Source organism: Scardinius erythrophthalmus (assembly GCF_964197995.2).
Source record: "Scardinius erythrophthalmus genome assembly, chromosome: 25".
Classification (NCBI taxonomy): domain Eukaryota; kingdom Metazoa; phylum Chordata; class Actinopteri; order Cypriniformes; family Leuciscidae; genus Scardinius; species Scardinius erythrophthalmus.
In genome coordinates, this window is record NC_138245.1 from 31,437,892 (window position 1) to 31,462,041 (window position 24,150).

Here is a 24,150-nt window from a genome sequence, read left to right on the forward strand (position 1 = left end):
ACACACACGTCACATTCACCCCGTAACCAATTAACAGCAGACGCGTGTTATGGTGAAGCTGATGTTAGGATCATGTTTATAACCGTTATTATCATACTATATTTACTAGTATATTGGTGAATATGTCTCTACATTATAGTAGTACTTCCGGATTACATTCATACTATATAGAACAAACGCTTTTCGTGTGATTACTTTTTTTTAATGTGATTTCAGACGCAGCAAAAGTAATTTTCTTTACTGCAATGTGACCATTTTTAAACTATCCTGATGCACAACGAGTTATGATTTCTTCACATCACACGAACAGCAATTTTGGGGGTAAATGTGATCTTAATCATCATAAAAATAAAAAAAAATAGAAAGAAATACTTTTTTTTTTTATGAAATTAAATATATTTTTTATATAATTGTAATTATATCTACAATTTATATATAATTGTATATAAACTATAATATTGTATATAAATCCATCAATTTATAATTTTATTATACATCTTGTTTTTTAAACATTTAATTATATTTTATTATAATAGATTTATGATATATTATATTTATATATAAATTATATTATTTATAAATCAATTTATAATTTTATATACATACATGTAATATAAAGAAATTATGAACCCATGCAAAAATAAGAGAACAAATGAAATATTAATGTTTTTTCTTCTTCTGTGCATTAAAATAAACCTGTAGCTGCAGTTTGCCTTTTTTGCAAAATAATTTTGTCAGATAAACACCTTAAGCAAGTTTAGGGTTTAGATTTTTCCCTCATATTTGAAAAATATTAAATACTTTCCTCATATTTTGATAGTTTAATTAAAACTTGTAGTGTCATAAAAATCAGATATCCTCTCTAGACACTTCTATTGTTCAATATGTTGTTGACAGGTTCAGATTCACACATCTAACCCAAACCTAGCTGATCATGTGCAGATAAACCGCAGTCGGTGTGTGTGTGTGTGTGTGTGTGTGTGTGTAACAAACCACTGCTCTATTAATAGACTCGTTAACATTTTGTTACTGTTCTGCCTTCATGAGCTTGAGTGATTTGGGTAGAGTTGATCAGCTGTTTAGAGTTTATCCCAAACACACACACACACACACACACACACACACACACACACACACACACACACACACACACAGGAAGGACATTGCACAGATAACGCAGCTGAACTTGTGCTTTGTTCAAGAATAACCGTTGTTTTTCTCTCTTATCAGTGCTAGTTGTGTTATCGGCTCTAACAAAGCGGGTCGTCACACTGAGATCGTGACGTAAACAAGCCCAAATATTTACAGATGCGGAGGAAGGCGATGTGTTCGGTGTCTCTGTGCTCACTGCGATGGAGTTGTTGTTGTCGAGACTCGAGGTTGTGAAATAAATCAGTAATGCGCATTAGCGGTGGCTGGTAAACACCCTGTGTGTGTGTGTGTGTGTGTGTGTGTGTGTGTCTGAACGACTAACTGCACAAAATCCAACAGTGAAAGAACACGCCACATCACGCAAAAACACACAGAACCGAATATCAGAGCTAGTTTGAGTCAAACTGAGTCTCTATATTCAATATTCTAGTATTCAAAAGCACCAAGACTTTTTCAGTTGTTTGTGATTCACTGGAGACGGATTAAAGTTTTTTTTTTTACAAATATTTCTACTTGCAACTTCTACCTAATAAAATATTTCAGAGAACAGCATAACAAACAAAATGTATATTCATTATTAAAAAGCTCATGCAGTTTTTTAGATTGCATTAATTTTATGACTTTTGTATATCCAGGTTTTCCAAGACCATGTGAATGCTGGTTCTTCAAAGACTAAAAGCATACACTTTACAATAATGTGTAATCTGTACTTAATGCATTAGTTAACATGAACTAACCATGAGCAATATATATTTTACAGCATTTACTAATCTAATGTAAATGAATACAAATACAATTGCTAATTGTTTGTTCATGTTAGTTCACACAGTGCATTAACTAGATACAACTTTTTACTTAAAAATGTTGCAAAATGTAGCAATTAACTAAAATTATTAAATTAACATAAAAAAAATATTTTGTGGAAACCGTGATACACAACCACTCAAAAGTTTGGGGTCAGTAAGATTTAAAAAAAAGAAAATATTTTTTTTTAAATTAATTTACTCAGCAAGGAAACGTTAAATTAATCAAAAGTGACAGTAAAGACATTTATAATGTTACAAATGATTCTGTTTCAAATAAATGCTGTTCTTTTGAACTTTCTATTCATCAAAGAATCCTGAAAAATAAAATGTATCAGTTTCCACAAAAATATGAACTGTTTTCAACATTGATAATAATCATAAATGTTTCTTGAGCATCAAATCATCATATTAGAGTGATTTCTGAAGGATCATGTGACACTGAAGACTGGAGTAATGATGCTGAACATTCAGCTTTGATCACAGGAATAAATTACACTTTACTATATATTCACATAGAAAACAGATGATTTACATTAGAATAATATTTAATTGTTTTTCGTAAAAAAAAATTACATATATTTTTCATCAAATAAACGCAGCCTTGGTGTCTTTTTAAAAACTGGCCAGTCGTATGAACGTCACTCACCAGCGTACATGTGGAAGGTCAACCTCTCGATGAGCTTCAGCACCGTTCCCGCTTTGATGATGGGAATGCCGGATTTGGACTGGACGTTCTCCTCGAACACGACGTTCTCCTCGGAGTCTGGTTGTGCGAAGCAGTACACCTCGGCTCCGGGGAGTCTCATCTGCTCCTCCTTCTCCTCCTGCAACATAGCCGTGTCCAGCATGCGCTCGAGCGTGGAGCGATACTGCAGCGAGATCAGCGCCGCCATCCAGCCGTTCTTCTCCTCCGCAGATTTGGCGGAAAACACCACACTGTTCCCATCCTTCAGGATGATCTCGAAGGCGTGCCGGTACTCGCCCTCCTTATCGTCCTTGTCGTTGATCTGGACCTGTCGAAGAACATGTGGACGTTTAGATCCAGGACTATAGTGGTCGACCGATATTCTGCACTTTTTAAACCATCGCACCAGCCAATAAGTTTTAAGGTTAGACTGAAACGTGTTGGAAGCAGACTTTTATTTTGACAGTGCAAGGACTTTTATTTTGACAGAGTCTGAGCACCTGAGAGTTTCTGTTTGGCCAATATGAGTTAAAAGCAGACTTTTATTTTGATAGCATCTGAGAGGTTATCTGTTTGGCCAATATGTACCAAAAGCAGATTTTTAATTTGACCGAGTTTGAGCGCCTGAGAGTTTTTCTGTTTGGCCGATATGTGTCAGAAGCAGACTTTTATTTTGAAAGTGTCAGGACTTTTATTTTGACAGCGCCTGAGAGTTTTTCTGTTTGGTCAATAACTGTCCGAAGTAAACTTTTATTTTGACAGTATCTGAGCACCTGAGTTTTTCTGTTTGGCCGATACATGTAAGACTTTTATTTTGACAGTGCCAGGACTTTTATTTTGACATTGTCTGAGGGTCTGATAGTTTTTCTCTTGAGCCAATATGTGCCAAAGAAAAACTTTAATTTAGACAGTGTCTAAGAGCCTGAGAGTTTTTCTGTTTGGCCGATCCATGTCGGCAGTAGACTCTTATTTTGACAGTGTCTGAGCACCTGAGAGTTTTTTTGTTTGGCTGATACATGTCGGCAGTAGACTCTTATTTTGACAGTGTCTGAGCACCTGAGAGTTTTTTTGTTTGGCTGATACATGTCGAAATAAACTTTTATTTGACTTCTATCACAAAACAGTAGTCAAATATGGAACCCTGAAGCTCAGACCTTTCCAATTATATGTGCTTTGTCAAGATTAGAAAATTTAGTAATATGAAACATGACACCGACCACTAGGGGGAGGAACCTGCAAAAAGGTTTTAAATTAACGTTTCCATGGTAATGCAATGTCCATTTTCAAAACAGTTTTCACAGGATGAATATAAAAAAATATGATAGGGTTTGGCTTTCTATTACTAATAATAGAAAGGCAAAAGCAAATTTTTTTCATATACTGCTCACTTTCTTCATCAGTTTGTTGAATATTCTGTTCAATCTTTTAGATAGAACTGTTATACAACAAGCCAAGGGTAAACTAATGAAGACACTAATAAACATCTGAGCTCAGGCGCTGTCAAAATAAAAGTCTGCTTCCGACAATTATGTCAAAATAAAAGTCCTGGCACCGTCAAAATAAAAGACTGCTTCCAACACGGCCAAACACAACAACAATTCTGACAGAAATGTTTTAAATTGTGAAAGGTGAATGCATAATAAAATTTTAATGGAATGTGGACGTCACCCGGTGGCTAGTTTTGGTACAGCGCCTATATAAAATCTCACAGGAACCACATTTTTTGTGATATCAACATCAAATTTGGAACAGAACATGCTTATACATTTGGCTTTGATTTTATAGTGCAAATTATTTAGCAAAATATATATTTTAGTTTAGGGTCCAATTCTCACTATTAACTAGTTGCTTATTAGCATGCATAAAACTATGATATTGGCTGTTTATTAGTACTTCTAAAGCACATATTAACCACATTAGTGCCTCAAACTTTTATATTGGCACCGGCAGTCAAAAAACCCATATGTGCCGATCAGTACCCACCTTCCTCATGAAGAACTTCTCCTTCAGACGGTACTCGGCCACACTGGCTCCCGGTAGACGAGGCTGGCCGTGGTTGGACTTGCAGCAGATCATCAGCCCGTCGAACAGGAATATGTGGCGCTCGTGTTTGGCGCCCACCCGTGTGAGCGTTCCCTCCATGATGAACTCATTACAGCACTGGCCGATGTCTTTGCCCTCCCAGCCGTCGATGTTCCTCTGGATCTCATTCATCTTCTTGATGGCTAGATGTTTGCCCTTCATCTGCTGACTGTAGAAGCGGCACGCCGACTCGCTGGGTGACAGAACAACGGGGAGACAATGTTGATATCAAATCACAATATTGATTAATCGACTTCACCTGGTTTTCATTTTGATGATCTCGATATCTAGATCTTTTAGTCTGCTTATTTCAGTTGATGTGTGAACAAAAACATTATTTGTACCACCCAATAATCACACCGTGCTTTTTATGATATGAAACAAAGTCTCAGCTTTCAGATTCAGTCAGTTTTATGACAAAATTCCAACAGTAAATATCGTTTTGACGCTTTTTAATGTGTGCCGACAGATGAACCGATCATCTCTTCCTCTTTACTACTAGTTACAGCAGCAAATAAACATCAATGAATATCAGAAGGAATGTTGAAAGATACAGAACAACTTACTGAAATCAATCATGTTTAATGTAATCGTTCAGAGTAAAAGAGCGTAACATTATTTACCAAAGAAAATCCCATAAACTTGATAGTTAGCTAGAAAAATAACTCTAGAGGAGCATTTTGATAAATAAATGCACTATATTACATATTAATTATGTTACTTAACCTGCTCTTTATTATTGAAAGAATGTTTGAATACATCAATATTAAAGTAATCTACTGACCGACAGGGTTCAGTTTACAGCTTTAGTTCAGAGATTTATCAATCAGAATCAAAGAGTTTGTGAATCAAATCAAATCGATTCGTGAAAGTGTCAACAACTAATTAAGGAGAATGTAATGAAAGATATTATTATCACTAAAGCTGACGTAAACAGTAGGGAAGGGAAATAAATCAGCTCTGCACACGACATCAGTGATGACTAAACCAAGTCCTGGAGTTCCTCGTAACCATCAACATCTAAATAACAAGATTTAAATGTCCAATCAACTTCCAAAGTCTCTTCTCTATATCAGTGTCAGTGTTCCTGAACTCCTGAAACGCCTCCATGGTATCTTGAGTTTCTCCCGGGAACACGTCAATATTCCTAATTATAATAATTCATGCGCAGAATAAAGGGGCGGGGCCTGGTTGAGTGAGTTAGTAGAGTGTTAAACTGGCGGTTATGGAAAGGGGCGGGACATTTCCCAAACACACTCGAAGCGCTCGACCAATCACAACACACTGCTCCAGCCGACCAATCAGAGCACAGCGTGCTTTTCAGAAGAAGGGGCTTCATAGAGACAGGAAGTAAACAGAGCGTTACTGACAGACTGGGAAGAGAGGAGCCGCAACAATGGAGAATATGAGGAGAATAATCAACATTCAAGTTCTAGTCGAGCCTGAAAACAACATCAAGACTTTGAATAGTAATAATAGGTCCCCTTTAAGATGAACAGCCCTCCAGGACCTGAAAGAGACACACTTCTACACCATCAGATTGACTGTTCTACCAGAAGACGTTCTTATAAGAGTCTGATTTTCAGATTTTCGGGTGTTATGAATCACAGGATGGAGGGATTGAATGAGTTGAAGACGGAGGGACTAGTGAAAGACTCTCTATAGAGTGAAGAGCATCTTACTTCTGAATGTTTTTGTGAAGACGCGAGCACATGCGCGTCACGTCAGAGCAGATGAAGGAGTGTTGAGATGGCAGACTCTCTCTCTCTCACTGAAGAGCGCCACACACTGCGGACGAGCGACACTGCACTATTACGGCCTGTTCACACCAAGAACAATAATCATAACTATATCAGCGTCCACACCTGAGGACGACAGCGTTGTTTATTCTAGTTTTGTCGTCTGTCGCTTTAAAGGTGCAGTAAGCGATTTCTGAGAAACGCTGTTGGGAGTGGACCAGACCAAGCACCAAAACACACAGCCAATCAGCAGTAAGGGGTGTGTCCACCCATTGGGGGGAGGAGCCTGTGTTGCATAGCGTGTTTGTGAATTTGGGGCGGGGCTATAAAGTTAGGGGTGTGGTCCAGTTGGGTAGGGCCGTGTATGATTTGGTGATTTCAAATATCAACAGTTTCTCAGAAATCGTAAAATGTAAAAAAAAACAAAAAAAACATAAAAACACTGACAGCCAATCAGAATCCATCCAGCTTTATAAAGGTCAAGCATTTAAAGGTGCAATAAGTGATTTCTAAGAAACGCTGGGAGTGGAACAGACCGAGCACCAAAACACACTTACAGCCAATCAGCAGTAAGGGGCATGTCCACTATAATGGGGGAGGAGCCTGAGTTGCATAGCATGTTTGTGAATTTGGGGCGGGGCTATAAAGTTAGGGGTGTGGCCCTGTCAGGTGCCAAAACAGGGGCGTGTTTGTTTTGATGATTTCAAATATCAACAGTTTCTCAGAAATTGCTTACTGCACCTTTAAATGCTTGAATCAGGATGGATTCTTATTGGCTGTCGGTGTTTTTATCGTTCATCAGCTCTATTGTGAGATTCCAATGACATCTTTATAATTGTGACGTCGAATCTGCTATTGTTTTACATTTTTAGAACTATATCTTTAACATTATTGCCCTTCGTGTGAACAAGCCTTTACCTTCCACACACTTCAGCAATTAAACACATTCAGACATTTTAAAGTCTGTGAAACGAAGAGCTTGTTTACAGTGAAATCACTCGACTCTCAAACTAAAGTTATCGTTGGAAAAATCACGAGTCCTTGGTAACACTTCATATGAAGGTTTCCTTTGTTAACGTTAGTTACCATGAACTAACAATGAAAAATAATTCTAAAGCATTGATTAATCTTAGTTAATGTTAATTGACTAATACATTACTGAAATCAAAAGTTATTATTGAACGAACCTGAGCTAACATGAACTTTACAGCTGTTTTTTTAATTAACTAACATAAACAAAGACTAATAAAACCTGTAACATGTATTGCTCATTGTTAATGGATCAACTAACATTAACTCACAGGACCTTATTGTACAATCCAGCTTAATTAAATCAATTTTAGTAACTATTAGTTAACATTGGTCAACTAACAGTGAGCAACACTCCGTTACAGTATTTATTAATCTGTGTTAAGGTTAGTACAACTGTTAGTTTATGTTAGCTCAGGTCCATTAAATAAATATGAACAGAAACATTTGATTTCAATAATGCATTAGTAAATGTTGAGATTAACAATAACTAAGATTAATAAATGCTTTCGAAGTATTTTTCATTGTTAGTTCATGTTACTAATGAAACCTTACTGTAACGAGTTACCCAACTTTTCAACAACATGAAACATCTCAGATGATGATGATGATGGCGATCATGATCGATTCTTTGTTCTAGTTGAAACGCACAGAAGTGAACAGCAAGAGCCTTTATTTCTCCAAAAGCACACGTACCGTAAGAGCCGCCATCCTTTCCACATACGCGAACGCATAAAACCGCTAAAACGCAATCAACGGGACATGAACACGTCAGATCCTCATGATCCCCGAGTCCTTCAGCAGATGAAGGGCCGCTTTCCTCCTCATTCTCTCTCTCTCTGAGAACAACAATAGCAGAGCCGCCCAAACCCTGACTCAACACACACACACACACACACACACACACACACACACACACACACTCCCTCGTCACGATCACTGGCTATTTCAGGGTCAGAGGGAAACACACGAGGGGCTGATGGGTGGAGACCAGTGTGTGTGAGTGAGTGAGTGAGAGAGTGAGTGAGAGTGTGTGTGAGAGTGTGTGAGAGAGTGAGTGAGTGAGTGTGTGTGTGTGTGTGTGTGTGTGTGTGTGTGTGTGTGTGTGTGTGTGTGTGTGTACCTGAGGCGTCTCTTGGCGAGGCTCTTGGAACAGATGCGCTCCATGCTGCTCTGCAGGTTCAGTAAGGCTGTGATGGCCTGTTTCAGACACTCTTTATCCTCCTCATCCTCACTCTTCTCCTCCAGTTGCTGTCGAGGACACACAGAGACACACATGAGACGGCTTCACGGGTTCATGGGTCGTGTGGACATGATTTGGGCTATTTTAATGATGCTCTAAGCTAGCATTTCCCAAAAATTGGGGTTTGTGAGTTAAAAGAATGCCAATAATGAATTAAAATCAAAAAGTCAAATTAAATTATTATATATTATTTTTTAAATTTAAATAAATAAATAAATAAATAAATAAATAAATGCAAACCAAAATAAACTACTTACTAGAGATTAATTAAATAAAAAAAGTCAAATAAAAAATAAAAAACAAATAGAAAAACACTCAATTTTTTTAATAAATAATAAAAATGTCAAATAAAAATATTTTTTTTTTAGAATAAAAGCAAACACAAATAATACACTAACTTTAAATGAATGTAAGCATTCAAACATAAAATAAAAAAGAATTGTAAAATAAAAGCAAATCAAAATAAAATAAAATTATAATGTAAAATTAAAAATGAATAAAAAGCAAAAAAGACTAAATCATGAAAATGGAAAATTAAAATAAACATTTTAAAAATACGAACAATCAAAATAGAGCACTTACTAAAAACATATTAAATTATAAAACTGCAAGTAAAATAATACATAATTTACCAAACAAAATAAAACATTAAATCCTGTAATGCAATTAAATATGTAAAATGAAAGTAAATAAAGAACGTGCGAATAACACATTGATGAATTATTTAAAAAAAATGACCAAAAATCTACATTAACTCAAATATAAACTTGAAATAACTTCAAATCTCTGAGTGGTCAGTGAAAGTGTCTGCATGTGTGTGATGATGTGGTAGTGCAGGACCTCGACAACACTGCGTTTATCTCATCAGGTCATGTGTGCAAACAGACATTTCTCATTTCAGCTGCTTCAGAATGAAAGAGAGGTCTGTGTGTCGCGTTACAGCCTGAGATTTGCTCATTTCTGCTCCATAAATCCCCCGTAAGAATCCAGGAAAGCAGCTTAGGGCTGCTGGGAACGCCGGAGCTCCTGGAGCAGCAGTAAAGCTAAAGCTCTCTGAAGGCACATGTTCAGATCCGTGTGACTCCGGAGAGAATTACTGATCCGACCCATGCAAATATAGGCCATGCATGTGCTCAATTATTAATATCATAATTAGTGCTATGCTACGATTAATCGCATCCAAAATAAAAGCTTGTACATAATAGGCGTGTATGTAGTCTGTATAATAATTTTGAATATATAAATACACAAAGATGCATGTGTATATTTAAGAAAAATGTGTTATTTATATATAAAATATTCATATTTATAATATATATAATATCAATTCTGTATAAATATATATACACAGTATATACATGCAAATATTTATTAAATATACACATGCATATGTGTGTTTAATTAAATTTAATTTAATCCTGCACTTTGGGCAACAACGTTGCTATTAAATGTGCTATATAAATATATAAATAAAAAAATTAAATAAAAAAAATGTGTTTATATATGCAAAGTAATTATACACATAGTACACACACATATACAGTATTATGTAAACAGAAACTTTTATTTTGAATGTGATTAATTATAGCCCAGCAATAATAATAATAATAATAATAAAACACAATATTTACTTTAATAATATTCACGATTTTCTGAATGTCATGATAATGATCACAAGGATCTTATTTTACTTTCAAATTATTTACATTTTTATTATTTAATTATTAGCATTACTTTTCATCAACTCATGAGGAAACCCTGCATTACAGAGTAGTGTTTGAAAGTGTTCATGCTCTTAACCTTTTTAAATGCAGAAATTAAAAATATCTTAAATAGTGTTTTTTTTAAAGAACAAGACTTTTTTATTTTTCACATGTCCTCTGTGGGCTTCCGTACATTTGGAGACAGTAACTATTTTTGCACTTCTATTTGGTTTCAGAAGTAATGCTGAAATCAGTTAATGTTGCATTGTGGGAAATGAAACTCACCTTTAAAATCTCGAAGTAATGAAGACAGTGGTAGACGGGCGTCAGGAGTAACCGCGGTAACACATACTGTACCGCTTCTTTGAACCCTTCACAGATAGACTGAAAACACAAAGACATCATGTGATCATATAGAGACAGAGCGACACGCATCATAATCTGAAGACCACGCCCCCACCGGGGACAAGCCAATCGTCTCCATTGAGTTTGTATTGCGTGAAGTCATTTCAAAACAAAACAATGTCTAAAAGCTGCTGTGTGACGAAAAAACACAGAAATAAGTGTTTATAAACTGTCGAACCCAAATAACGAGCGTTAGGACACGCGACACGACGCCGCGCGATAAAATACATCTTTTCCACGTTAATCTTTCTATTTTTCTGCGGTCGCGCTGGAACAACAAACACAAAGTGTGGCAATGATAATCTCTGGCACTGTTTATGTGCTTTATTTAATGTTAAAAGCGTGTCATGTGACTCTGAACATCATTTAGTGCTCATTTAAAGCAACAGTGGATAATTCACCTCAGATCTTCAAATTAAACAAATGGAAACAAAGAACGTTCAAACGGTGAATTCTTTGACAAAGATTGTTTTAGTAACTCAGCCTATGTATCTGAATAATGTTTAAATGGTTTAATATTAGTGAATTTGATTATGTAGCACTTATCCATTTTCTTACTCTCTGGAGCCGCGAGACTCCGCCCACACACTGTTCTGATTGGCTGACTCCGCCCACATGCGGTTCTGATTGGCTGACTCCGCCCACACGCTGTTCTGATTGGCTGACTCCGCCCACACGCTGTTCTGATTGGCTGACTCCGCCCACACACTGTTCTGATTGGCTGACTCCGCCCACGCGCTGTTCTGATTGGTTGACTCCGCCCACATGCTGTTCTGATTGGCTGACTCCGCCCACACGCTGTTCTGATTGGCTGACTCCGCCCACACGCTGTTCTGATTGGCTGACTCCGCCCACATGCTGTTCTGATTGGCTGACTCCGCCCACACGCTGTTCTGATTGGCTGACTCCGCCCACACACTGTTCTGATTGGTATTGCTGTTCTGATTGATTTTTACGCATCTCGCAGTCGCGTCGCGTCTAGTGTGGACAGACACATTATTTGTCGCTGGAATCGCGTCGCGTCTGGTTAGGACACAGTAAGGACACAAAAGTGGATTCAGGCGATAGACGTGAAGCATCAGCTGTAATGAATGGGATCCTGACTCTCGAATGCACTGAAAATACACAATATGTGCCATTAACATTCAGTCACAGTTAAGTCAAATATCCAAATGTCAGTTTTATATATTATATTTCTGTAAGCTAAGCTATCCTGTCGCCTCCAGTGGGCGTAACGTTAGTTCTCAGAGTTTTTGTGTTTTTGTTATGTTACGTTTTTGGGGTCGACAGCTTATAAACACTTATTTCTGTGTTTTTTTAGCTTGTTTGCTGCACACCTCGTCACATAGCAGCTTTCAGACATTGTTTTGGACATGTGCTCTGTCTTTATTCACAGCTGAAATGGTTCACCATGCTTTTTGTTTAAGTTTTAATAAATATATCACAAAGACAAATGAATGAGATATATTTACTAAAAGATAAACATTGGTTATCATAGAGGATTCTTCTCATCCCTTACAATCTAAATTTCAGTTGTTCCCATCAAGGAGACGATTTAGACAACCTCGGGCGAGTAGAAATGTGTACCAGATGTCATGTGTGACGTCACCAGTCACGAGTCGCACGGGTTTATCTGTGGCAATAGCCAACATACATTGTATGGGTCAAAATTATAGATTTTTCTTTTATGCCAAAAATCATGAGGATATTCAGTAAAGATCATGTTCCATGAAGATATTTAGTAAATTTCCTACTGTAAATATATAAAACATGTATTTCTGTGAGTGAATGCTGCACAATCGCCAACATAAATGAACAACTTTAAAGGAGATTTTCTCAATGTTTTGATTTTTTTGCACCCTCAGATTCCAGATTTACAATAGTTGTATCTCGACCAAATATTGTCCTATCCTAACAAACCACACATCAATGGAAGAATTATTTATTCAGCTTTCAGATGATATATACATCTCAATTTTAACAATAATGACCCATGTGACTGGTTTTGTGGTCCATGTAGGCTATGCATATGTATATGCAAATGTTATTGTATTACTTATATTTTTTATGTGTATTGTTAGGTTGTGTTGGTGTCTTTGTGTGTGGTGTATAGTGAAGCCAAAGACAAATTTCCACTTGTGGAAACTAAAGGAACTAAAGTCAACTAAAAGCTTTGCAGTGTTGTGTGTGCTTCTGACCTGCAGGTAAATGGCGGCTCCGGGTTTGTAAAGCTGACTGAGGAAGTGTTCGTGGAAGCCGGTGCGGAGGATGTCCTGTGCGTACGTCTCGTAGGGGTCGAAGGCCAGCTCCTGAAAATGGCCAACACCCGAGAGTTAACACATGACCCGCAGCACAGCCCGCCGTGACCTGTATTGTTACGGCATGAGGAAAAACAAGCGTGTGTGTGTGTGTGTGTGTGTGTGTGTGTGTGTGTGTGTGTGTGTGTGAAAGGCCGCGGGGTCAGTCGCTGTGAAGCGTGGAGGTGGAACGGACGCCAGTGTGTTCTGGGAGGATCGTATCGGTGCCGTTCTCACAAAACACAACATGCGCTACACTTCAAATATCAAATCTTACATAAAAGTTACTTCAAAAACCTGAATTTTAAATACATAAATATATATATATGAAAAATATTTATTTAATTATCATTGAAAATAATATTAAATAAAATAAACAAATTAAATTACTATTATTAATTAAATTTTAAAAAATATTATTGTAATTTATATTATTATAGTAATATATATTTATATTATACTACTGTATTATTAGTTTTATTTATTTAAAATGAAAATAATTTATTATAAATTAGAAAAATATTAAAATATAGTATTGTTATTAATATGAATTTAATTAAAAGACTATTACATTATTTAAGTTTTAGAAATTAAGATACGTTCTTATAAATGAATATAACAAAGAAATTAAGTAATTATTAATATATATATATATATATAAATATATATATATATTACAATAACACAATTATAATATACAGTAGTTAAATTAAATATATATAATTACACTAAAAATAATTTACATTAGTAGTATTATTTAAGAAATAATTCATTTTATTATTAATTACATTTATAAAAAATAAATTATAAATAAATTCATTCAATTATTACTGATATTATTTTAATTTAAAATGTAAAAATTAATTATAAATTATAATACTCTTAAAAAATATATTTATAAAAAAAAAAATTACACTAATTAAATTTTGTGAAAAAAATTTTTCATTGAATGTAGCCATTGCACTACACCAAAAATAATTATAAACAATCATATTATGATATGTGTGTTTGTGTGTGTGTGTGTGTGTGTGTGTGTGTGTGTGTGTGTGTGTGTGTGTGTGTGTGTGTGTGTGTGTGTGTGTACCTGTTTTTCTATCCCGGTGGGGACTTCAACCTGAATGCACACAGACTCATGGGGACTCGTGTTACAGTGGGGACCTAAATAGAGGTCCCCATGGGTAAACAAGCTTATAAATCATACAGAATTAGTTTTTTTGGAAATGTAAAAATGCAGAATGTTTCCTGTGATGGGTAGGTTTAGGGGTAGGGTTAGTGTAAGGGGACAGAATATACAGTTTGTACAGTATAAAAACCATTACGTCTATGGAGAGTCCCCACAAAGATAGTAAACCAGACATGTGTGTGTGTGTGTGTGTGTGTGTGTGTGTGTGTGTGTGTGTGTGTGTGTGTGTGTGTGTGTGTGTGTGTGTGTATATATCCCCATCTCACCTCAGCAAGGTCTTCGAAACAGCTGCCGACCAGCGGATGAGGGCTCGTCTCGTCGGTCATCTCCACCGTATCCTCGATTAACCCGAGCAGCTTCACCGTCACCTCGTGGATGTCCACGATACGACTGAAGATGTTCTCCACGTCCTACAGGCAGAGAGAGAGACTCACATGAGAGGAGGACAGTATGTGGCTGGAGCTGAAGGGCTCGCGGAACACCTTGATGATGAGGAGTGTGAGGAGTGTGTGAGGAGTGTGAGGAGTGTGTGAGGAGTGTGAGGATGAAGAAGAGGAGTGTGAGGATGATGAGGAGTGTGTAAGGATTGTGAGGAGTGTGAGGATGATGAGGAGTGTGTAAGGAGTGTGAGGATGATGAGGAGTGTGAGGATGAAGAAGAGGAGTGTGAGGATGAAGAGGAAGACTCACGTGAGAGGAGAACAGCATGTTGTTGGAGTTGAAGGGCTCGCGGAACACCTTGATGATGAGGTTGAGGTCCCTCAGATACTGTCGTACCTCGGCCATGAAGGCCTTCACCAGATCATAGTACATCTGCTCCTCTGAGGCCGACGGCTCTTCGTCCATCAGAGGAAACACACTGATGTCCTCCTCCACCTGATGGAACATGTCCATCAGCACCTGCAACCAGAGCAACAGGGGCGGAGCTTGAGCAACAGGGGCGGAGCTTGAGCAACAGGGGTGGAGCTTGAGCAATTGCTGGGCGGAGATTATTTGGTTGAATGTTGACGTTTGATGTGTTCAATTAGAGCTGCACGGTTAATAATAATAAAAACAAAACAAAAACCGAAACGCCGATATATATGGCTTAGTGCAATTTATGCGATAAATACATGCGCTGTGTGTTTCAGAGCGAATCGCTGTTTATTTTCACGCAAGCATATATATATATATATATATATATATATAGAAATATTTAGTTTATTGATTTTTTATTCTCTTCATTTTTCAAACATATATATATTATATACTGATATTAAATATAGGCATTAATATAAGTATTGTAATTTTACAGTTGTAATGTAAAATAAAATAAAATAATTTAATACTACATTAAAATTATTATATTATTTTTCTTTTGTTATATTTCACTGTAAAATAAAATATATTATAGTAAAATGTCTTATATTTATATTTAGTAATAATAGTACGACTACTAGTAATTATTATTAATATTACTATTTTATAGTCATATTGATAATCACAAAATTGCTGCCCTACCAACAAGCAAAGAATTTGTTTTTATCATATTTAAAATATTTTTTTTTTTAATATTTATTACATTTTATACACTTTTTTTAATGACAAATTAATAATAAAAAATTTTTTAGATTTTTTTTACTAAAACATTTTAATTAGCCTTTATTTTTATATTTTTAGTTAAGTTTGAGTCATTTCGTTATGTGCTTTTGTTATTTTATAAAAAAAAAATTGTTTGTTTTGCAATTAAGGTTTAATTTTTTTAATTTTTTTTTTTAGTTTTAGTTTATTTATTTCCAGTTAATAACTCATTTAATTTATGTTTCAACTCATGCAACATTTTTAATTTTCGTTTACTAATGTTTAAGGATAGCATGGCTGGTGTTCAGTGATGTCATACCTTATCCGCACACATGGCCACCGTGATGTCCTGCTGCGAGATCTCGTAATGGCGGATGTTTCGTACGTAATTTCCCGCCAGCTTCAGTATATCGGCGGAGATGTACTCCAGCACCGCCACGATGTACACGGACACCTGGTGGTCGATTTTATACCCCAGAACCTCCTGCAGGAGAGACCACCATCACATGATCAGTTCACTCACTCATGCTTGATGGACACATGAACACAAACGAGCAGAGCAATCATTTAAGAGAATTATAGAAGAGAATAAGTGATTATTCCAGGTGCCAGTGAAACACACTGCAGACTGGAGTGATTCTGGCGTGTGGAGTAACAGCGCCATCTACAGGACGCCAACTCAACTCAATGTTTATTTATATAGCACTTCTAAAATAACTGAGGATGTACAAGCAATGATTAAAATAAAACAATAACATAACAAAAAGCAAGAACATTAAAACACAACAAGGTCATAGAAACTTTAAATACCAAACTATAAAGCTCGAGCTTCACGAGTCTTTCTGCTGTCAAATTTGCTCTGATTTTATCAAGTAAACGCAAGAATAACTCTGATATTGTTAGTAATATTTCAGCTGGACTGAAGTAGGTTTACTTGATTATAATCATCATTTATTATAAAAATCACGAGTATCAAATATGATCATCAGGCTTTTGAGGAAGGGTTATTTGTTCATCTTTCAATCATCATTGTATTGCATTGCATTGTTTTAAAAATACAGATCATAAAACTAAGCATTTAAATATCTTATTAAGACCTAATATTTATATGCATTTATGTAAGTATCTGCTTTGATCTCAGATCTCATTGATTTACATTAAAAGCATCAGAATTTCTTCACTTTTAATATCAGCATGTGCAGAAAACAGCATATTTTTGCTCAGTTTGAGGTTTTGAATAAAATTGAGCTGCTTTTTCCTCCATATTCCCACTATATCAAACTATATGAGCCATAAAAGCCTGATGTTTCTAACATGATACTCAACAAAAGTGTTTTGTGCTTTTTTAAAGGTATAGCGGAGGATCTTTCCAAATTTTAGATAAGACCCGCCCTCTCCACTTTTTGAAAAGTTTGATTGATTCACCAGAATGATTGACAATTAGGAGGACCAATAGTATAGGTTACCCACCAGGAAGTAAAACATCCTCCGCTATACCTTTAACTATATTTTGTCTACATATCAAAAATTACATTTTTCTGACCATTATTTCAGGCTTTACAGGGTTAAACGTCTTTATAATATATATTTATTACAATATATTAATTTGTAGGATGCAGAAAATTTGCTTCCATGTGTGACTGTTAAATTTCTTTGAATTTACTTTGAATCTTAAATTACAATTTAGTAAATTATTGATTCTCTATTCAATTACATCTCAAAAAATGGCCAATTTCATTAATAAATTCAAACTGATGAACTGAAAGCGTCTCAAATACGCCCTAAAAGACATTAAAACAATCAAAACTGAAAGACTAAAACCAAGGCAGAAGCGTCTATATCAAATATTTCTCTTCATAGATTGTGATGAATTTACACTGTATGCCAGTTACAGTATGACATTATGAAATAAATCACATCTTTTCTATGTGAATTCTATGCGTTTCTGTACAAACCAGCCACAAGAATCCATATTATGCCAAAAGTTTTGTTTTCAGGCTCTGCTAGAACTTGAATGTTGATTATTCTCCTCATATTCTCCATTGTTGCGGCTCCTCTCTTCCCAGTCTGTCAGTAACGCTCTGTTTACTTCCTGTCTCTATGAAGCCCCTCCTTCTGAAAAGCACACTGTGCTCTGATTGGTCGGCTGGAGCGGTGTGTTGTGATTGGTCGAGCGCTTCGAGTGTGTTTGGGAAATGCCCCGCCCCTTTCCATAACCGCCAGTTTAACACACTACTAACTAACTCAACCAGGCCCCGCCCCTTTATTCTGCTTATGAATTATTTAAAGGCACAGTGTAACTAAAACTCATGCTGAATTACCTTCAGGAGCGGATGGATCTTATCCACCGGCAGGGCTAGCGGGTTCCTCCTCTTCCTCTTCTCTATAGCAGCCTGAGCGTCTGCGATGGCCCATTTCTCGATCGGGTGCGGGAAACTCCTCTGCACACGCTCCTAAAACGCCACAGTCACATGTGAGATGGAGAACCCAGCAGAAATAGCGAGCAAACAGGGTTCATACGAGGGGCGTCACAGGATAAAGGACTGAGGGATGAAGCACGATTCTTTCACACGGTACAATGCGACAGAGAGATGAAGATGGCTGTGAAGATGATGATGATGATGAAATCTAAGATCAGAGAACAAGCGGACTGAGGGACCCGACCATGATAAACCAGCTAGCCGGTTTAGCATGCTCTGTGGTTGAGGTCTTAACCACAAACTAAAGCACCTGTCCATCTCACAGCCGGCGTCTGTGAGCAACGACCAAACACACAAAAACAAACAGGTGAGCGTGAGTTCGTGAAGATCAGGACGCCGTCTGAAACGCTCATGGAGTCAGAAATAAGAAACACATTAAAGCCAGTCACACAATAAAAGATAGATATGCGTTATAGAGAGTCCCATGATGCTCAGTGTCTCCAAGCAACACGCCTTTCTTGCATCATAACTCTATGTTTTTCATATTTTGTGGTCTGTCAGATTCAGATCCGGCTCATATTTCACCCAAGAATAAAACAAAGCCTAATTTAAAGACAAATTTGTCACTTTAAAAAAAAATATTTGTCGCTAAATGTTTTTTTATTTTTATTAAGCAACAGTATAAATTTAGTACAATGAATGTGTATATGCAAATTAAGGCTGTGAAACGATTAATCGCATCCAAAATAAAAGTTTGCATTTATATAATATATATATATGTGTGTGTGTGTGTGTGTGTACTGTGTAATTATTTTGTATATATAAATACACACACATGCATGTATATATATTTAAGAAATATTTGCATGTATATAATACTGTATATATATCTATATATAATTATTACATTTTAATTAAATTTCACAATTTTCTTAAATATATACATGCATGTTTATATGTATACAATATAACAATTATACACAGTACACACACATATAATATTTAAACGCAAACTTTTATTTTGGAATTTGATTAATCGTTGCACAGTCCTAATGCATATAATATATAATAATAGTAATATACACTAATTTAAATACAAATACGGTCATGAGAGTTATTGTGCTTAATTGTGAGGAAACTGTTAAAATAGAATAATGATTCTACAAACATGCTCTATTTTCTTTATGCAAATTATCATTTTAATATTTCTGTTGGCATGTTCTTGACGTTCACTCGTCAAATGAGACTGAATTGTCGCCGTGTCACGTAGTGGCCGTTTCTGTTTTTAAGTCCATAAAAGTGCATCTACCCATCATAAAAGTGCATCTACCCATCATAAAAGTGCATCTACCCATCATAAAAGTGCATCTACCCATCATAAAAGTGCATCTACCCATCATAAAAGTGCATCTATCCATCATAAAAGTGCATCTATCCATCATAAAAGTGCATCTACCCATCATAAAAGTGCATCTACCCATCATAAAAGTGCATCTACCCATCATAAAAGTGCATCTATCCATCATAAAAGTGCATCTACCCATCATAAAAGTGCATCTACCCATCATAAAAGTGCATCTATCCATCATAAAAGAGCATCTACCTATATATGATGGATAGATGCACTTTTATGGACTTAAAAACTGAAACAGCAATTCACTGCCATTATAAAGCTTGGAAGAGCAGGACATTTTTTAATATAACTGGTGACTGTGTTCGTCTGAATGAAGAATGTCATCTACACCTAGGATGAGTTGAGGGCGAGAAAATCATGGGCTAATTTAAATTTTTGGGTGAACTATCCCTGTAACATTTTGGCGGCGGTTGTCATGGCGACGGCTTTCACCTCGACGTCCTGAACGGTGCGCGGTTGTGCCTGACAGAGTGTGTTGAGCAGCACCAGAATCAGGCCCTCGATGTACTGAAGCGCCTCCTGCTGGGACGACAGCTTCGGGTGCACCTGATTCAGCACCTGAAACACACAAACATCAACATGTGGTCAAAATACAGCGTTTAATGTTGTTTATGTGTCTATGTGGTGTTTTTAATCTGCTTTAAGACAAAGCATGTGTAAGTTCATAAGTCGACAGCATTGCTGAGTATTTCCTCCTTAAAACTGCAGTGAACCAAAGACAGTCTCAAAAACACGCTTTGAAATCGCTGGTGTTTCTGACGTCACAAACTACCTTGTAACCAATCAGATCAACATGTGATCGTCAACCAGTGGATCTCTGAGTGAGTGAGTGAGTGGAGGCGGGGCTCATTTGCATATTCATAGAACCGTGAATACTAAATGAGGCAAGGGTGTCGAGTTACATTCAAGATATTTTAAGACACGAATAAAAAGAATTCAAGGAAAAAGGTTTAAATATGTCATTTTGGTGATCAAAGATGAGTTTTAAGGGATAAAATTATAGACTACGGGGGACTTTAATAATCTAAGCAACATCTACTTGTTGAAATAAAATAAACATTAACTGAAATAAAATAATATATAAAAAAAATGCAACTTTTTCAACATTTCTCATTTTCATTTAGTTTAACACGAAGTACTAAAAGAACTAAGTAACTAAACCTAACCTGAAAAAAACTTATACTGACAATATTAAATCTAACAAAACAAACAATAACTAATACAAAAATGACACCAAAATTACTAAAACTATCAAATAAAAAAATATTCATAAAAAAACTATAATAGTCTGATACTAAAATAACGAGTGTCTTTATTCTCCCTCCCACCAAAATGTGTGTGTGTGCGAGAGATTCGTCAGCTCCCACAGTGAGGTATTTTTAAAAGCGCAGCCTAATACAGCCAGAGACATACAGCATGTGAGGGATTGTGGGTATTCTAGAGAAGCTTGCCTGAGGACATCTTCCTGTTGAGACATCGTTCACGACACACACACACACACACACACACACACACACACACACACACAGACACACACACACACACACACACACACACACACACACACACACACACACACACACACACACACTCAGTTCCTCATGTCAAGTCTCAGTGTGTAAATGGGCTTCTGTGTGACATTCAGGGAAATCCTCAACATAAACTACCGAAGCTAACTAAACCACAGCAGTGATGGACAGCTGTCAATCAAAAACCACAACAAGCCTCTTCAAGCATCTGTCACACAGTAGATCATAGAAATGCAGAATCAGCAGCGCTCATGATGCCATCGCATGTTCAGTAGCGACACAAAACGCTCGACTTCTCCACAGTTATGAGAGGAATTTTACTCTGAGAAACCACAGCTAGTACAGGCCTGCGTTCACACACACACACACACACACACACACACACACACACTTTACCCTGCTGTACCACAGTACAGAATCCAGGCGCTGCAGTGACGACGTCAGACGCGAGTACACACACACGGCCGGGTTACTAGGGCAAGAACAACCAATAACACGACTCTGACTCATCAAGATCAAACTGAGCAAAAACTAACAATTAAGTGTATCATAAAAATATTAAATTAAAATAAATCATTTTAAAATAAAACAATCATTAAAAGTTGTTTGATCAAATATTTAAAATTAAAATAATCAAATACTTTATAAATAAAATTAATCTAAATAAACCTTACTTATAATTAAATTATACAAATGTATATAAATACATCATTTTAAAATAAGAACAAACAAAAAAAATACTAAAATATAACACATAAAAATGTCAAATTAAATTAAGTATTTAAATTAAAATAATTAAATAATTTTTAAATAAATCTTACAAATAATTAAATTCAAATATACATGCATTTAAAAGAGAACTAAAAATCAAACTTTCTAATTAAATCATTAAAAAAAGTAAAATATATTTTAAGTACCACTTAAAAATAAAACACTTATTAAAATTAAATTAAGTATTTTTAAAATACAAAATAAAATATTTTTTAAGTAAAAGTAAATAAAAAAAACTTCTAATAATTTAATTCAAATTAAAATATACATACATTTAAAATAGAACTTAAAATAAAAGGTACTAATTAAATAATTAAAGTCAAAAACAATTTTTTTTATAAATACCACTTATTAAAAGAGTTAAAAATAAAACAGTTAAGGTAATTAAATCATACAAATTTAAGATTTAACTACATTATTTTAAAATAGGAACATTAAAAAAAAACTTACTAAAACTGAAAAAACTTTAAAATGTTAAACATTTGTTTAACAAATGTTAAAATGTAAAAATTTAAATCTAAAATAAAAACACTTACTAAAAGTCAATTTAGTAATAAATAAGTGAATTATTTTAAAATAAAATTCATCAAAATAAAGCACTTACTAAAAAAAAGATAACATATATTATTGTTGACTAGCATTAGCCAACATCAGAGAACTGTGAACATGTGGATGTGTTTTTAAATCACTAAAATATGACATTTTAAATCTGAGAGGGATTTAAGTAAATATTTTAGCTCAAATGGGTTTGACTGATAACTGACTGATTATTTTATATATTTTTGAACAAATCCACATGAAATCAAAGCCTATTATAAAGTGCGCACGGCGCCGGTTCTGTCTTCTGATTGGTCGATCCAGAGCTGATCTGCACCTGTAGAGACTTGCTATTAGCCTTAGTTCACGAGCCACAACTAGATCTACCAGTGAAGACGCAAGACAACAAACAATCTGATCAAGGAAAGCGCAGACATGTCGACAGAGAGAGAGCTCAGCGTCGACGTTTTCCTTTTGCTTTCTGTTCCCATGCATTTCAGACCTGGATCACATGCCTGACGCTTCATTCCCAGCATTCCTGTGGCGGCACTATGGCGTGCTGGTATTTAGTGGGAATGCACAGTACAGTACGCTGACAGTGTGTGTGTGTGTGTGTGTGTGTGTGTGTGTGTGTGTGTGTGAACAGTCTGTGAAAACAGCAACACACAGTCAGCCTGTTCTCATTTACAATTCATGCAGCCACTTAAAACAGTCCTAATGTGCTTTTCCTCATGTTCATCATCTCTCTTTAGTGTGTAGTGTTGCTGTTCGATCATGAAGAAGCTCCAGTTCTTCTCTATATCAGTGTCAGTGTTCCTGAACTCCTGAAACGCCTCCATTGTATCTTGAGTTTCTCCCGGGAACACGTCTCAATATTCCTCATTATAATAATTAATGCGCAGAATAAAGGGGCGGGGCCTGGGTGAGTTAGTTAGTAGTGTGTTAAACTGGCGGTTATGGAAAGGGGCGGGACATTTCCCAAACACACTCGAAGCGCTCGACCAATCACAACACACTGCTCCAGCCGACCAATCAGAGCACAGTGTGCTTTTCAGAAGGAGGGGCTTCATAGAGACAGGAAGTAAACAGAGCGTTACTGACAGACTGGGAAGAGAGGAGCCGCAACAATGGAGAATATGAGGAAAATTATCAACATTCAAGTTCTAGCAGAGCCTGAAAACAACATCAAGACTTTGTAAAGAGCATATGTCCTCTTTAAAGCATCTGTGCTGCGACATGGGAAAATATACACACACACCCATACAGTCTCACAGGAACCTGTATAACAATCTACATCATCATCACTAGTGCCATTTAAGTCAATCACTGTAGTGCTCATCGTGAAGAAACCAAAGCTCTGACACTGAGTCCGGCAGCGCTTATAAAAGACCGTCAGAGAAAGGGAAGCTCCTGAAGCCCGTCTGGCTCTGATCAGCTGCGATCGAGTCTCTGAGTCTCTGCCGGTCTGAGGTTTAGAATCGACTGAAACAAACTCCAGCTCACGCCATCAGGACACCACCATGAAGATGGAGACAGACACACAGAACTACGATAGATAGATAGATAGATAGACAACACTGTTTTCACGATTCCCAA

General features: G+C 36.1%; 1 protein-coding gene across 2 annotated transcripts in view; it reads right to left on the reverse strand.

Annotated features, from left to right (window-relative positions):
* sos1 (son of sevenless homolog 1) overlaps nt 1-24,150 on the reverse strand; it is a 59,120-nt gene that overhangs the window by 32,299 nt on the left and 2,671 nt on the right. For both annotated transcript variants that reach the window (XM_081357277.1, XM_081357276.1), the window contains exons 2-11: nt 20,150-20,275; nt 18,205-18,336; nt 16,203-16,367; nt 15,014-15,223; nt 14,591-14,734; nt 13,043-13,153; nt 10,725-10,823; nt 8,617-8,744; nt 4,627-4,918; nt 2,605-2,971 (exon numbers count right to left, since the gene is read on the reverse strand). In XM_081357277.1, coding sequence (XP_081213403.1) covers nt 2,605-2,971; nt 4,627-4,918; nt 8,617-8,744; nt 10,725-10,823; nt 13,043-13,153; nt 14,591-14,734; nt 15,014-15,223; nt 16,203-16,367; nt 18,205-18,336; nt 20,150-20,275 — 1,774 coding nt within the window. The remainder of the gene's footprint in view (nt 1-2,604; nt 2,972-4,626; nt 4,919-8,616; nt 8,745-10,724; nt 10,824-13,042; nt 13,154-14,590; nt 14,735-15,013; nt 15,224-16,202; nt 16,368-18,204; nt 18,337-20,149; nt 20,276-24,150) is intronic.